At 42.7% G+C, this 13,312-nt stretch overlaps 2 protein-coding genes across 2 annotated transcripts; both read right to left on the bottom strand.

Annotated features, from left to right (window-relative positions):
* Window positions 1-2,255: 2,255 nt before the first annotated feature.
* MELLADRAFT_66036 (uncharacterized protein) lies at window positions 2,256-2,633 on the bottom strand (the record flags this gene model as incomplete). The annotated part of the gene is made up of 1 exon (XM_007413805.1): window positions 2,256-2,633. One exon carries the CDS (start codon window positions 2,631-2,633, stop codon window positions 2,256-2,258), a length of 378 nt encoding a protein of 125 aa, XP_007413867.1.
* A 4,609-nt stretch (window positions 2,634-7,242) lies between these two features.
* Window positions 7,243-11,388, bottom strand: MELLADRAFT_123509 (subtilisin protease; the record flags this gene model as incomplete). Its single annotated transcript, XM_007413804.1, has 20 exons — window positions 7,243-7,351; window positions 7,418-7,522; window positions 7,587-7,782; window positions 7,850-7,987; window positions 8,060-8,132; window positions 8,200-8,585; window positions 8,666-8,806; window positions 8,873-8,918; window positions 8,974-9,002; window positions 9,074-9,138; window positions 9,212-9,248; window positions 9,326-9,473; window positions 9,540-9,609; window positions 9,686-9,945; window positions 10,039-10,166; window positions 10,231-10,308; window positions 10,452-10,545; window positions 10,613-10,930; window positions 11,013-11,165; window positions 11,245-11,388. 20 exons carry the CDS (start codon window positions 11,386-11,388, stop codon window positions 7,243-7,245), a joined length of 2,718 nt encoding a protein of 905 aa, XP_007413866.1.
* Window positions 11,389-13,312: the final 1,924 nt, after the last annotated feature.

Genomic DNA, 13,312 nt, shown 5'->3' with positions numbered 1-13,312 from the left:
CTGATGATAATCTGGGTTGAACTTGGTGCCCTTATACGGACTGATCTTTCCACTTCTCATCACGTGTCTATTCACTGCTCTATCTGCTACCACTGGGACATTAGGTTGTTTATTCCAGACTGACATCGTACAACCTGTTGCCATTTCAGCTGAGTTATCTACCATCGCTCCTGCTACATCCCAAGAGTTGTTTTCTGAGTAAGTCATACCATCATGTGGTCCTATATTCTGCATTGGGCCTCCAACTACAAAGGGATTATTGACATACCACTAGTCACCATAATGCTTTGTGTCATGTTCTGATTGATTTACTAAGGCTTGATTTAATGTTCCTACATCTGCCATAGATCCATCTTCTAAATGATTTACCCAAATATTTCGTTGATGTGCCATGTCATAACGCATAGCAATAGGCCAGTTACCAAAGTGATCAATTGGATTCAAAGTACGTTATCCCTATTTGCCACTAATCTAGGCGCAATAGGTGAGTCTCTTTGGCCTTCTAATTTGTTGTATCTGTCGGCTTGATACTTTATCATCAAATTAAATTTAACTATCCATTCAGCAAAGCTTAATCGGAATTCATGTAAGACAGGTGAACCGATGTAACGTATTTCATCTGATGTACAACTTGTTGGCTTAGTTCTCTCGAATCTCATGAAAGTTGTATCATTTATTAACCACGTTGGGTTGAAAATTAAAACTGGCATCTGGATATTCTTGTTAATCATTGTGTCATGCCAGTATTTTGTTAAGCTCGTCATTAAATGGCACATATCCATTCCGACTCCCATCTTAGTATTGCTATCTTTCTTCACTACCAATGTTTCTTTAGGTGTTGACTTCTCTACCGTGTTTGTGATCAACACAGCACCAAATCTTTCAAAGTCTAAATCTTGTAGGTCTACTTTCTTCTGTACCGTATTTTCTTCATTGCACCACTCTTTATACTGTTCTTTTAAAAATTTCAACCAAATGGAGTCAAATCTGATTGCTGCTGCCTCTATATTATGAGCCCATTTCTTGTGTCCTAGTTTGATATGAACAGGTTCACTCATGTCCTCTTCTGGTCTACCTGTGTATTTTATAAATCTGCCAGGAATTTGTGGGCAAAAATTACCAAAGTTTAATCAATTTCTATTCTTTTATATATATATATTTTGGGAAGAGGGTATCACAATATTTTTAACTGATAGAGATGTTTTTAGACCGTCAATTTATAGATATTTCCTTTCAATTTGAATGTTTATTTGGTCAATCAGTTGGTCAATCATATTCATTTCCTTGTCCAATTTCCTTGTATGTTTGGTCAATTGGGACTTTTGATATTGTTTGGTCAATCACTATGTGATTTCCTTGTAGGTTGATCCCTTCAAGATCTCTTTTTTTTGGAATTTTGAAAGGGGACTTCATTGGAATAAGCGCAAAGTGGAGTAAAAAACAACAACAAAAGTAGGAGGGGGGCCCGGGGGGGTATGGGTTTCAGAGTGAATAGGACATAAAGGAACATGGAGAGGAAAAGGGGAAATGGTCAGAAGAGGAAACAGAGGAGTGACAGAATGAAGGAATTGGAGGGGGCCCCCAAAGAATCGAAGTTGGCATGGAATGTTAACACAGTGGAATCTGTGAAATGGTGAATGACACTTCGGCAACAAGGTTACAAGTGTGAGCTACTCTCAAAAGAGGTGCAACAGAAATGGCTCTTGACAAACTCCCCCAATGAGTCCAGTTGTGCCGACTCTGTTGCAAGCCTCAGTTGTTTTCCTTTCCTGATTCAAGACAGTTGTGTACTAGAATATTATCAATTTCCTCTAAAAATTGTGCCTGAAAAAATCCAGAAAAAATATTTCAATTTCAACTAGTGTTACAGTTTCCTTACCTCTATCAACTTTTTCAAAATCATTGTTATTATTCAGTAATAGTTCTTAATCTCAGTATTTTTTCTTTTTTTGTTTTTCCGCCCACCACCCGTCCTGCCAAGCAAAGGGTTAAGTTCCAAGTGGTGCAACATGTCAGGCGCTTCATTTGTAGCTTTTTTCTCTAAACTAGAGCGGGGAGCATCACAGTGGGATGTCTCAGCTCCAAGTGTGGCCACCCACAGTGCTCTCTATCTTTCTCTGCCCCGGGCCAAAACACTCTGCAAGTTCAGGCCTCCAGGCCAAAATGTGTAGCACACGTAACCAGTTGCCACAAATGAGCCAAACTGATTCCTGGAGGAATAGGGGGGTTCTTATTGTGATCTGATCTGAATATAACTAACCTAAACCAGTGAGTACTCCTCTTTCTACTGGGCTATTTATCAAATGTTCTACCGCATTAACCTTAGTTTTCTTCTTTTCTTGTTGATTTCCATGACTGGTCTCTTCTTTGCTTTCCTCATAACTTTCTTCTCCATCATCTTTCTCTTCTTTCTTCTCTACTCGCTTCCCTTTTGCTTTTCTGATTCTTCCTATAATCACATTTGATGATGTAAGTTGATCATTTGTTGCTGTAATTTGATTGGTATTGGTCAACATATTTTGTTCTAGTGATGTTGATGCTCCTTGAGTTTGTTCAACTGATGTAATTTGATCTTCTCCTTTTCTTTGTAAACTTAAATCTCCACACTTGTCTGTGTAATCTTGAGCTGACATCTTGATAATTTTAAATCTTTCATTTAGATTTCTAAGGTATAGTAAATGAAATAAAAGAAAAATTTGCAAGAGCTTAAATGGATGTTTTATACCTCTTGAAATCTATCGTGATGATGTCTTGTGAAGATGGGATGAAGAAGTGATTTTTTTTTGCTAGGGAAAAAAATTCCAAATTCGCACCTTGTGTACTCCACTTCTAGCAACACCGGAATCGCTCCGCAACGCTATGGAAATTGGCCCATTTTGGTTGCGGAGCGGAGCCTCCGCTATGGGAGGAACCACTATCATATCGCTATTTATGAGAAAAAAATTCGGACAAGGTTGCGGAGCGATAAAATCGCTATTTTTGCGCTATATAGCGCGCTATAAATGCATTGCTGTACAGCATACTAGAAGGTAAGAGAAAACATGCTTGACATGTTAAATCTATGTGTACCTGGTCTCTCCATACTTTCAAAAGCCTATCATTCCTACTGATAGTGGCAAAATCGACTCGTTGGTCCACAAACTTGGTACATTAAGCACATCACTTGCCTGACAAACACTTGCTTCCTGAAGATCTTGCTATGTACTTCAATCTCAAATGCTCTTGATGTTAATGCTGAAAAGCGTGGAACCAAATCAATCCACATAGAGACAAATAGCAGTGTTGGAATCGGAAAGTCAAGCGTATTGCGCTTCATAGATTGATGATCTTTGAGGGGTATCGATTGTAAGATTGTTTGAATAAAAAACATGCTGAAACAAATATGATATGTCCTAAACACATGACAACTTGAATTCAAACAGTCTTAAATAAACGAATTCAAAACGATACGGATTTGCCTTCATTTACTTGATCTTTATATTCAAAGTAAACACCTACAATTAATATATTGGCAACAGGCCCTCAAGTTCAAAAATGATTGAAAAATGATTTACCAATTAAACCTCCTCAAGGAAGTGGATCACATCGACCAAATCCTTCTACATTTGTCTTCGATTTGTTGAGGTTTGTTGGGGTTTAATTCGGTTGTGATTGAGGTTGATTACATTGATGTATCCCAGAAGGTGTTGGATTTCATCTTATCATGATGATCAAGGACTTGAAAAGGTGTTGAAAAATGCGATCAATGGAAAAAAGTGTTGAGCTAAAGTTCACACGCTGTATAGTTTGAATTTGGCCATCATGATCTAGTCGGAGCAAGCGAGTTTGTTGTTGTTCGATGTTGAGATAATTTCATCATATCGCTACTCTTTTGTTTCTTGATTAATCCTTTTTTTACTGTATTTGTTTCCTCCGCTATATAGCGGAGGACACCTGAACCAGGTGGGTTGCGGAGCGAAAGCTCCGCTATGAGTTTTCCGGGTCCTTGTGTGCGGAGCGCAGGCTGCGCTATATATATCGGTGTATATAGCGGAGTCCCTGGCCGCTCCGCTATCGCTCCGCAACCACTATATGGAGCGGAGCGATTCCGGTATTGCTTCTAGTGGGACAACAGTGGTGTCTGTTTTGATACTTCTTTACAGGTACCAAGACCTATTCTACTTTGTTCATCCTCAATTTTTATGGAACTAAACAGGTGCTGCCGTGCCTTTGGGAACCTGTTACACATATGTCAACAAGACCAGTTTGACCAATAAGTTGTGAAAAAAGGTTCTGGTGATCAAGAGCTGGTGTACCTTTGAAATCTTGAGTACCGGAGGGAAAACACAGTGAAAGTACATACCATACATCATTGAGGGTGGTTGCTGGTGATAAAAAAGAGAGGTGCAGGAGGTGCTGAGAAAAATCAAGAAACACTCTTCCAACCAGTGCCCCATTAAAAAAACAATCCAGAGGATACCTGGCGTCTCTCATACATCCTTGCACTTGCAAATCAAGTGATCAGGGAGATATTTTCCTCACAGAAATACCTACTTTCAATACTTACTCAAAAAGACTCAATGACTTATTTTCTTGCCACTTTTAATCATTTGCAGCTTTGATGTTTACCTTTTTATATCTCTTTTTGTATTTTCTGGACGCATAAAATGGCTGAGGATTCCAACCCCAGGATGGTACATATTGACAGCTATTATTGGGTACAAGCTTCTGCCATAAGACTATGATGGATAAGCAATGTTTGAGAGACATCTCCAATTGTTGGCATCAAAATTTAGGTCTGTGGGGATGTGGCTAGATATCATTTGTTGGGGTCTGATTAGCCAAAGTTATATTCAACAGTCTTTTTGGACAATTGAAGTCTGGGACTTCCAAAGTTTAGCTAGGTTTTATCATGGTTGCCTTTGAGTGTGACTGTGAGAGCTGTCTGACTCTGCATGGATTGAAATATCATGACCATGTCTAGTTGTGGTAGACCAAAGTGTTTTACAAAATATGAGTGTTTCAACATATGAATTTACAGCATCCGTAGACTCCTTCTCAGTGTCTGTGATTCTGAAGATATGCCACATCTTGTGTTTTTGCAGAATCTTGTTTTGTTTAGTGCTTTCATTGAGTACTAACTCTTCCAACGCTAGCAGCCCAATGTTTCTTTTCATTTGATTCTGTGTGGTTATTACATTTCCATGGGTCTGTCAAGTGTGAGATATTCCTACAAGAAGAGTACAACAAGCTACACCAGGGGGTAATGGTCCTCGGCCTCGGCCGGTTCCTGTGACGATTTCAAAGGTTTCGTCACCAGAACCACCCAGGAAGGTGTGGAACCGGTTTCGCCGAAACCGTTTTGGACACCGTTCCACCACCGCTTCTGGAACGAGCTGCATGTCAGCAACCGTTTGAGAACGGCTGCTGAGGCGGTGGTGAAGCGGTTTGTTCGACACCGATTGCAATCGGTGTCGAACATACATAGTCTTCTTCTTTTCTTCTCATTACTTTTGGTTATTCTATTTCTGATAATCCTACCTCCTTACATACTTTTCGAACACCTATCAAATCGAAATGGTTAATGGACTCAACCAATGTCCTTCTCATCTTCTACACCCATCTTTTTGAGAAGCATGGAACCTATCACTCGTCCTTTGATCCTCTTGAAGTCTCATTCTACCTTTAACTGCTCTGACAACTCTAGAGAAAAGAAGACCCAATGTAAATTTGATCAACTCACTTGCGCTTTCAAAAAGGTTTTGGTGAGCTTTAGACCATGTGAGCATCGTCTAAACGGAACTGGATTATTGTATCCTAAACCGAATGAAGATGGTACCCAAGATCTTCAGATATCTAACTTGAACTAAAACAACTCGAGAAGGTTTTGAATTGTTTGATGTTACAAGATCCAAGGATTTGTTGACAACACGACTTGTATCTGAAATACAACGGTTTCTCCCAATTCGCTTATCATAACGGAAGATAGCTTGGAGTTTCTTTTGTCAATTCCTCGTCCTCATCCTCATGGTGTCATGTCAGTTTGGCGAGTTGTTATGAATTGCATTCCCATCTGTGAACAATATGTCCATTATGGTGTAGAGGCAAAAGACTCGGGTGTTGCCCTTGCTTGTTTTTGAGCTTGTGTTCAAGTCTCGCTGCCTGATCCCCTTTTTGCAAACTCTACGCCGTACCTCAGAACGTCCCAGGGACCGTGTTCAGGGGTCACCAAGGCGGTTTGCTTGCACCGCCAAAAATGGTGATGGGAACCGCATTCGTGCGGTCCCATCTGAAATCGTCTCAGAAACGACACAAGTAGTTTAAAACCGTGACGGCAAGAAAACGGTTTCGAAAACCGTTTTCTTGCCGTAGGTTTACCCCCTGGTGTACTTGAGTCCAGGACCTGTACACTCTTGGTTCACCAAGGATTGAGATTGGGACAGTCTGGAATCTCATCATTATCCACAAACTTCAATAGAATCCTTCCAACCCCTCTGGTGAATAATTTCCAATGTTTTAAACTTGATCTTCAGCTGCAACAAGGGCATAGACACCCTAGCATTTCAACATTTCAGGTGTTTACGGAAGAGGAGGCAACGGCAATGATCTTCAGACTTTGTCATTCTTGGCCATATTTGTGGTTGGATTATTTCTGGGATAACCCTTTGATGATCTCAAACACACCAAGCACCCCGTCAAAGTCAAGAATGGCTGACACCAAACAATGACAATACCTACAGAAGACCAGGAGATACCCGATTATTGTGTTTTCGCTTGCTTTACGCGATCCCGGTTGAGTTGTGCTTTTGCAGGATATCAATGTTAATCGATTTCCTCAAAGTTTTACGGGGTACATGATCTTCAAAACAATCAAATCAACAAACGACAAGATAGTTGCAAGAGATACCAAAGACGAACTTTCAAGTTAACCAAAAGAGCAGGCTGACAAGACAAAGGACAACAATGCAAGGGCACTTTTCCTCTCCCAGCGATGAAGAAGAGAGTTACAAACTGTACGGAGAGTGGTTAAGTTTGTAAAAAGTGAGACACCTCACCTAGCATGTCATCTCCTAGGAGTACTAAATTAACGGTGTAAGATACCAGGCGGGTTTTGTGCAGAACAAATATCCATCAATTACATCTCAATGTAACAAGAAAGTTTAATAAACAACTGGCTTCTTCAATAGGAGCGAGTTAAAATGAACGACTATAAAAACGATTACGACAAGCAACAATGTAGCAAGAGTGTACAATCAACTTGTCTTAAGCAGGTATGGTAGTAGGGGCGCCAGTACGGGCCACTGTGAACGCGTCTGACAGGTAGGCATCATAGTCGCCGGGCTTGGTCGGGTCACCAAAGATGGATAAGACACTGAAAGGCCAATGTGTCAGCCTCTATGAGTCGCATAATTGAGCTACCAAGTGTAAATGAACTCACCGTAACAGTATCTTGTATGAACCATCGGGGATATTCACAGCCGCTGTCAAATTAGTGTAAGGGTTCATCAATCCGGAGAGTGGCTGTACAAATGTCACCGTTGCCCTGAAGAAAACGAAGTTGAGGATGTGAGAATAAGATCGTTGACTAAAGATGATGAATTACTAACGCAGGACGGTTCGCAAAGGTGTTGTTGGACTTGTCAAGACGTCCCAGGAGCTTCACCCCACGGAAAGTACTCTCGATGAGTTTTATATTTCTGTAAGCATCAAGAGACACCTCCGGACCCGACGATGGAGCTAGGTCGCGTGATCCCAAGATCGAGTCTGAGGTTGCCAGGTCCAGCTGTGACCACGGGGTTCCCACTAATGGAGAGTAACACGTAAGAATTCATGATGCCGAAGACCATAAGGTAAGAGAGGCTAAACTCACTGTCAAGTCTATATCGCATCCATGGCACGTCGTCGGCTGCAAATGTGAAGGGCTTCGTTGGCGTAGTACGGTTGGAATTAGAGACACGCGGAAGTTTATACTGAGTCCAAGGCTCAGTGTCGGGGCCGTAATTGATATCTAAAAAAGAGACAATTCGCATAACGTGAGGAAGGTGTCTCTCAGACAAAGATGAATTCGGATATGGCTAACACTTCTGAGACCTCATGGATCCGTAAACTCCATAATATGGAATGGAGTGACGCTCGCATTCCGAATCAGTTTTCTAACAAAACCATCCAAGTATGCGAGTCAGCTGGCGAAAACAACATGATAAGCCATCTTCCACACACCAGATAAACATATCCCGAATAGATGGGGAGCACTTTCTGGTCCAAGCCCTGAGGTGGGGTGAATTGAACAACAATTGTTTTGGTTTGTCCCGGAGCGACTTGGAACGTCTGAGGGTTGGTTTGCATGTTAGCAGGGGGATGTCCATCGATGGGCAAAGGGTTGGCGGAGGGGGTGCTAGTCCCGGGGGCAAAGCTGGCTAATGTTTGAGCGGGTCTGTGCTCAATAGTATAGCTGTATGACTGGGTGCCAACGTTGGTGATAGTAAACTCTTGTCTTCCTGTGAAGTGCTCCAAATCCCTCAAAGTCATCGAGCCTATTGATACCAACGTCTTTGTGTATGCTGCACAATAAGCATTTACCAAGCCCGAACCTTGATGAATTGCAGCTGAAAGACATACGCAACAAAATATGGTTGAGTACATGTGAGATGTTGGACTAGCGGAGTACTGAGAACCAAAACCTCACGTTCTAGGATGCTAGTGCTGTTGATTGTAACAATCATTTGACTCGTGGTGGATAACAAGGCCCTCAATTGTTGGATGTTGAGTTTTTCGGTGCGGGTACTGAGAACGAGAGCAGCAATACCTGCCATCTGTGAGTAGAAGACTATCAATTGCAATCCAGAGAAGTAGATAAAATTGGCCGCAATAGTATAGGAAGGAAAAAGCCAACCTGTGGGGTGGCCATTGACGATCCACTCATTGCCGCCTGAGAATAACTGACCGATATCAGGAGGCAGAACGAAGGTCTGAGACAGCGTTTAGACAACTTACGTAGCTACCATCCTTGACAGGCACGGTCGCTTTGATAGAAAGGTCAACTAGTAAATACACACTTATCGTCGATAACCAGCGATTCAAGAACTCTGCTCACATAGCATATTTCCACCGACTGCACAAAAGTTTGGCTGGATGCTCTTGAAGTCAAAACTTGGCCCACTGGACAGAATTGTTTACTGAATCAGTTCAACTACGAGACAGCGGATTCACGCAAGCTGAATTAGGGTCTCACTAGTTTGAGGCGGGGTTCACTTGTCCGGCGTCGTACGCTGGCGCTGCGTCACAAAGAAGTGAAACAGTTCAGCTCCCATGTAGGCGCTTTCAAATTCGTCAGTAAAACACTAACCAAAAAGATGAGGCCTTTCGGGGAAACTAAGTGAGAAATTGGGATCCTGCTGGGCTTGCTGGATGATGTACAATCCATCGCTATTCGAAATTGTACCAAGATCAATCCCTTGCAACCTACCTTCTAGCGTTACTATGTTCTCGTCGGTCTGATAGAAAACTACGTCAGTTGAATTCAGCACCATCAGCTATTTGCGCATCAATAAACTGCTGACCATGTATATCAACACACGGCGCGCGCCACGCTTTCTGACGTTTTGTAACTTGGTTATGAAGGTACAAACACTGACGTCATGCAAACCGAAATCAATCGTCAACGAATAAGCCAATAAATACATGGTATTGAGAGGTCACAACCAACCCTCTTTTGATCAACACAACTACATTTGATAAATCAAGGCTTTCTGGCCCCGGGGGCGAACAAGCATCACCTTCCGGCCCAATATTAGGATTGAACCAGACCTTAAGATTAGTTCCATTGATCCGAGAGGCAGAGTGGTAAGACATCTCCTTATTGTTGGAGGCCACGAAGGTGGTCATGACTGTAGTGGATGATTGTACCCAGCCTGTCGAGATCACGGAGGGAGATGCAGCTGGAGTTTCTGTATAGAATACACCTTCCTATGGATGCGATACGAGCGCAGGGAGACGATGTGACGGGGGGAGTCAGAGAAATATGCTTCTTTGAATGGAAATAAGTGTCGGTTGCCTCACATTTCCTTCGTTTCCGACAGCGAGAACGACGATGACTCCTTTGGCGGCAAGAGCATCGACGGTATCACTGAGGATATCACCTGTGGACCAACCCCCAATACCTCCCAAGGATCCAGATATGATTTGAGCTGCACGCACCAAACATCCGCATCAGCTAGGTTAACGACGCGGAAAGATATGATGAGCACAAACCTCCATCCTTGTAGGCTTGAAGCAACGCCTTGGCCGTTAGAGCATCAGTAGTTCCGGCCGAGCCATCACATCCAAATACTGTGGTCGAGTGGAATCAGCGTTTCAACACGGCACTGTCACACAAAGTAGCAAGCTCACCTCCTGTGACAGGACGAACGAGACAGTTTATCATCAGCATCGGCTCCAATGACAAGCAATCATCGTGTTTGGTATCAACGTACGGTACATTCCCAGAGTAGCATTTGGGGCAACTCCGTTGAAGCCGAATCCAACGTCATCGGCACCAATGATACCGGTTGTGTGAGTGCCATGCATCTGCCGAGACCAACACACAGAAGTGTCATTATCACGAACGACACCTGAAAGAATAAAAGTTACATACTCCACAGGGCGTACACGGGGTGGGATTGGGGTTGTTCACCGTGTGGCCGTCAAAGTTATCTCCAACGAGATCAGCACCGAAAGAAATTTTCTTTCCTGGTCCGAAACCGCCACCCAGGGCAGGATGAGAGCAATCAACACCGCTATCAATGATAGCTATCTTTATCCCTTGTCCAAACCGGCCTAACTTGTGCATGTCAGCGACGCGAGTCTGTCGATGCGGTCCAAAGGCGCTATTGGTGGGCTTGACACCTTGGGTAGTCAACGTGTTGCCCATCGTTGGATCCGCACGTTTCATGGTCTGTACGGCTTGTACTTTCTGATAAAGCAGAAGTTCAGATTGTAAGACGCGTGCTCCAACGCAATAGTGCATATGGAGCTGATCAGTCCGGAGCTCTTACCATGACCTGGGGGTTTTGGTTAAGAACTTCTGCGTCTGAAGCACTCTTGAGTTTGATCGTGAAAAGGTTTACGAGGTCGTTCGTGTCCATCTTCATTGTCACTTGGTGTTTGACGTCTTGTTCTTTCAATTTTTCACAAACACTGTCTACGGACTGGGTCAGAAAGATTCATCAACATCAAGTCACTCGAGGCTTGCTAGGCTGAAACGAAGTAAGGTTCTGAAAGACTCACCACGCCATCTTGTAATTTCACGAGGTACTCCAGCTCTTCAATGGGGTTCATATCGACCCCCAAACACACGAAGGGCTGAGAGAGCAGACAAAAGAGAGAAAGCGTCACGTAGACGCATTGTAGAAGGTGATTGTGAGGAGCCATTGGAATGTGGCTCGCGATGGCGCTCTGGTCGAGCAGTCAGAAACCGATGGGACAATGAGTCGAACAATCCCTACTTGAGGATGATGTGATGACGTGAAAAAGGAGTGTAAATTTGCGGTAGATTAAACGGTGTAAATAAAGGGAAAGGGATATTTAGATGGGTACGCAGAAGGGTGTTATAAATCGGAGGTGGACGAACGGGGTTTCAAATATCTTTAAAAGACTTGATGATACCTCGAGATGTTTGTGTACATATCTCATAATGTCTTTTTTTCTTTCGCACACCGCTCAATACGTTGGCCGATTTGATTTGATTTGATATACTCAAGTCTCACGTCAACAGAACGGGATGAGAGAAAGAGACAAGGACGTCATAGGATGAATGGTCAAGAAGTTGAATGATTCTTCGAATTATGAATGCATACAAGCACCGTGAGCAATCTGTCGGTCGACCGAGAAAAATGAATGAGTAAATGCAAAAAAGTTATCAACAAACTTTAAACCAATCTTTTCTTTCAGTTTCTTTCCGTTAAAATTTCGTGATCTAGTCTGTACATAAATTATTTTCTCATTTCAAGGCTCAAGCTGAGGTAACCCATACCTTTTTTATGGAAACCAAAAGCATGGGTTTTCAGGCATACCAATGGATTCATGGGTTATTGCAGAGTTTTTTTCACATAACGCAAGGCACACTTGCGGTGCGCTTTTATTGCATATTGAAGAAGACTGGGAAAGGAAAGACAAAAGTGTGGGCTGAACTACATAGTGTTTTGGAGAGTGCTACACTAGATACCTGCAGAGCTCAATGGCAAGCCCTCCCATATGCTCAGACTGCTTCAGAATATATGTGTGTGATGTGATATGTGATATGTAACATGTACAGACTTGAGTAAATCAGAGTACACTTGTTCAGCAGGTACCTCAAGTGTGGAGTGCTCTGCAGCAGGTATATCTGTGTTGTGGTTGTGTTGTTTGATCACTTGACTAATTCCTTGAGAGTCCAGGTCTCAAGGCCACTTGCATGCTCATTGGTGGTACTTAAGAGTTTGGGAACAGACCTTGTGTTATCTTTATGAAGAATCTTCAATGATACCAGCTCTTGAAGATGTAGGAATTGTTTTTGTTGGCAGAAAAGTTGAATTTGTGATGATGTATTGAACTTGTGATGATTTGTGTGGGATTGATGGAGTCAAAGGATTTGGAGAGCTTCGAAAGCAGTTCTCAAGGGTCTTCTATGTGGTTTTTGACATTTTTTCCAAAACAAAGCTATGGGTCAAGGTTCACTTTAGAGTAATGGGTTTTTGACTCATTTCCCCCACCCATAAAAAATATGGAGCCAGAAAACCATGGGTTGAGGAAGAGTATGGGTCACTGGGTGTATGGGTAACAGTTATTTCAGAGGCAATTGTATTTATATACCTTTGTATTTATTTCTTTTATCTATTGATGCTGTACATCTTTTCTTTACTACACAAAAAGACTATGTACTTTGCTCATAAGACCCTTTGCTATGTAGACTTAAACATTTGAGTTGCATTGTGTGTTGGGGGGGCAACAGGCCACAGGGCTCCTGGTTGGGTTGGCTCTCTGGGTGTTAAGGGGCAAGGGTGGATGGGGCAAGAAAAGTTGAAACAAAAGAGTTTCGCTATTTTTGCCTTGTATCATGTCCAGAAAGCAGAATGATGGAATGAGAAGTTTTGGAAAGTGAAATGAGATCTTCATTTTCAAAACCATTGGGGGAAATTATCAGATTATATCTTTATCCTGGTGCACAAAAGTACTGTGGTGTAGGGCTGTGACCCGGACCGGACCCGGCCAGCCAACTCTGCCCGACAGCTCTCACAGAGCTGACGGTACGCGCCCCGGGGCTTTTCAAACCTCGCTGAATGACAGTAAACTTGGCCCCGCAGAGGCATCGGGCAGG

Source organism: Melampsora larici-populina (assembly GCF_000204055.1).
Source record: "Melampsora larici-populina 98AG31 unplaced genomic scaffold MELLAscaffold_39, whole genome shotgun sequence".
In the NCBI taxonomy this organism is placed as follows: Eukaryota; Fungi; Basidiomycota; class Pucciniomycetes; order Pucciniales; family Melampsoraceae; genus Melampsora; species Melampsora laricis-populina.
This window is presented reverse-complemented; position numbering and strand designations above follow the sequence as displayed.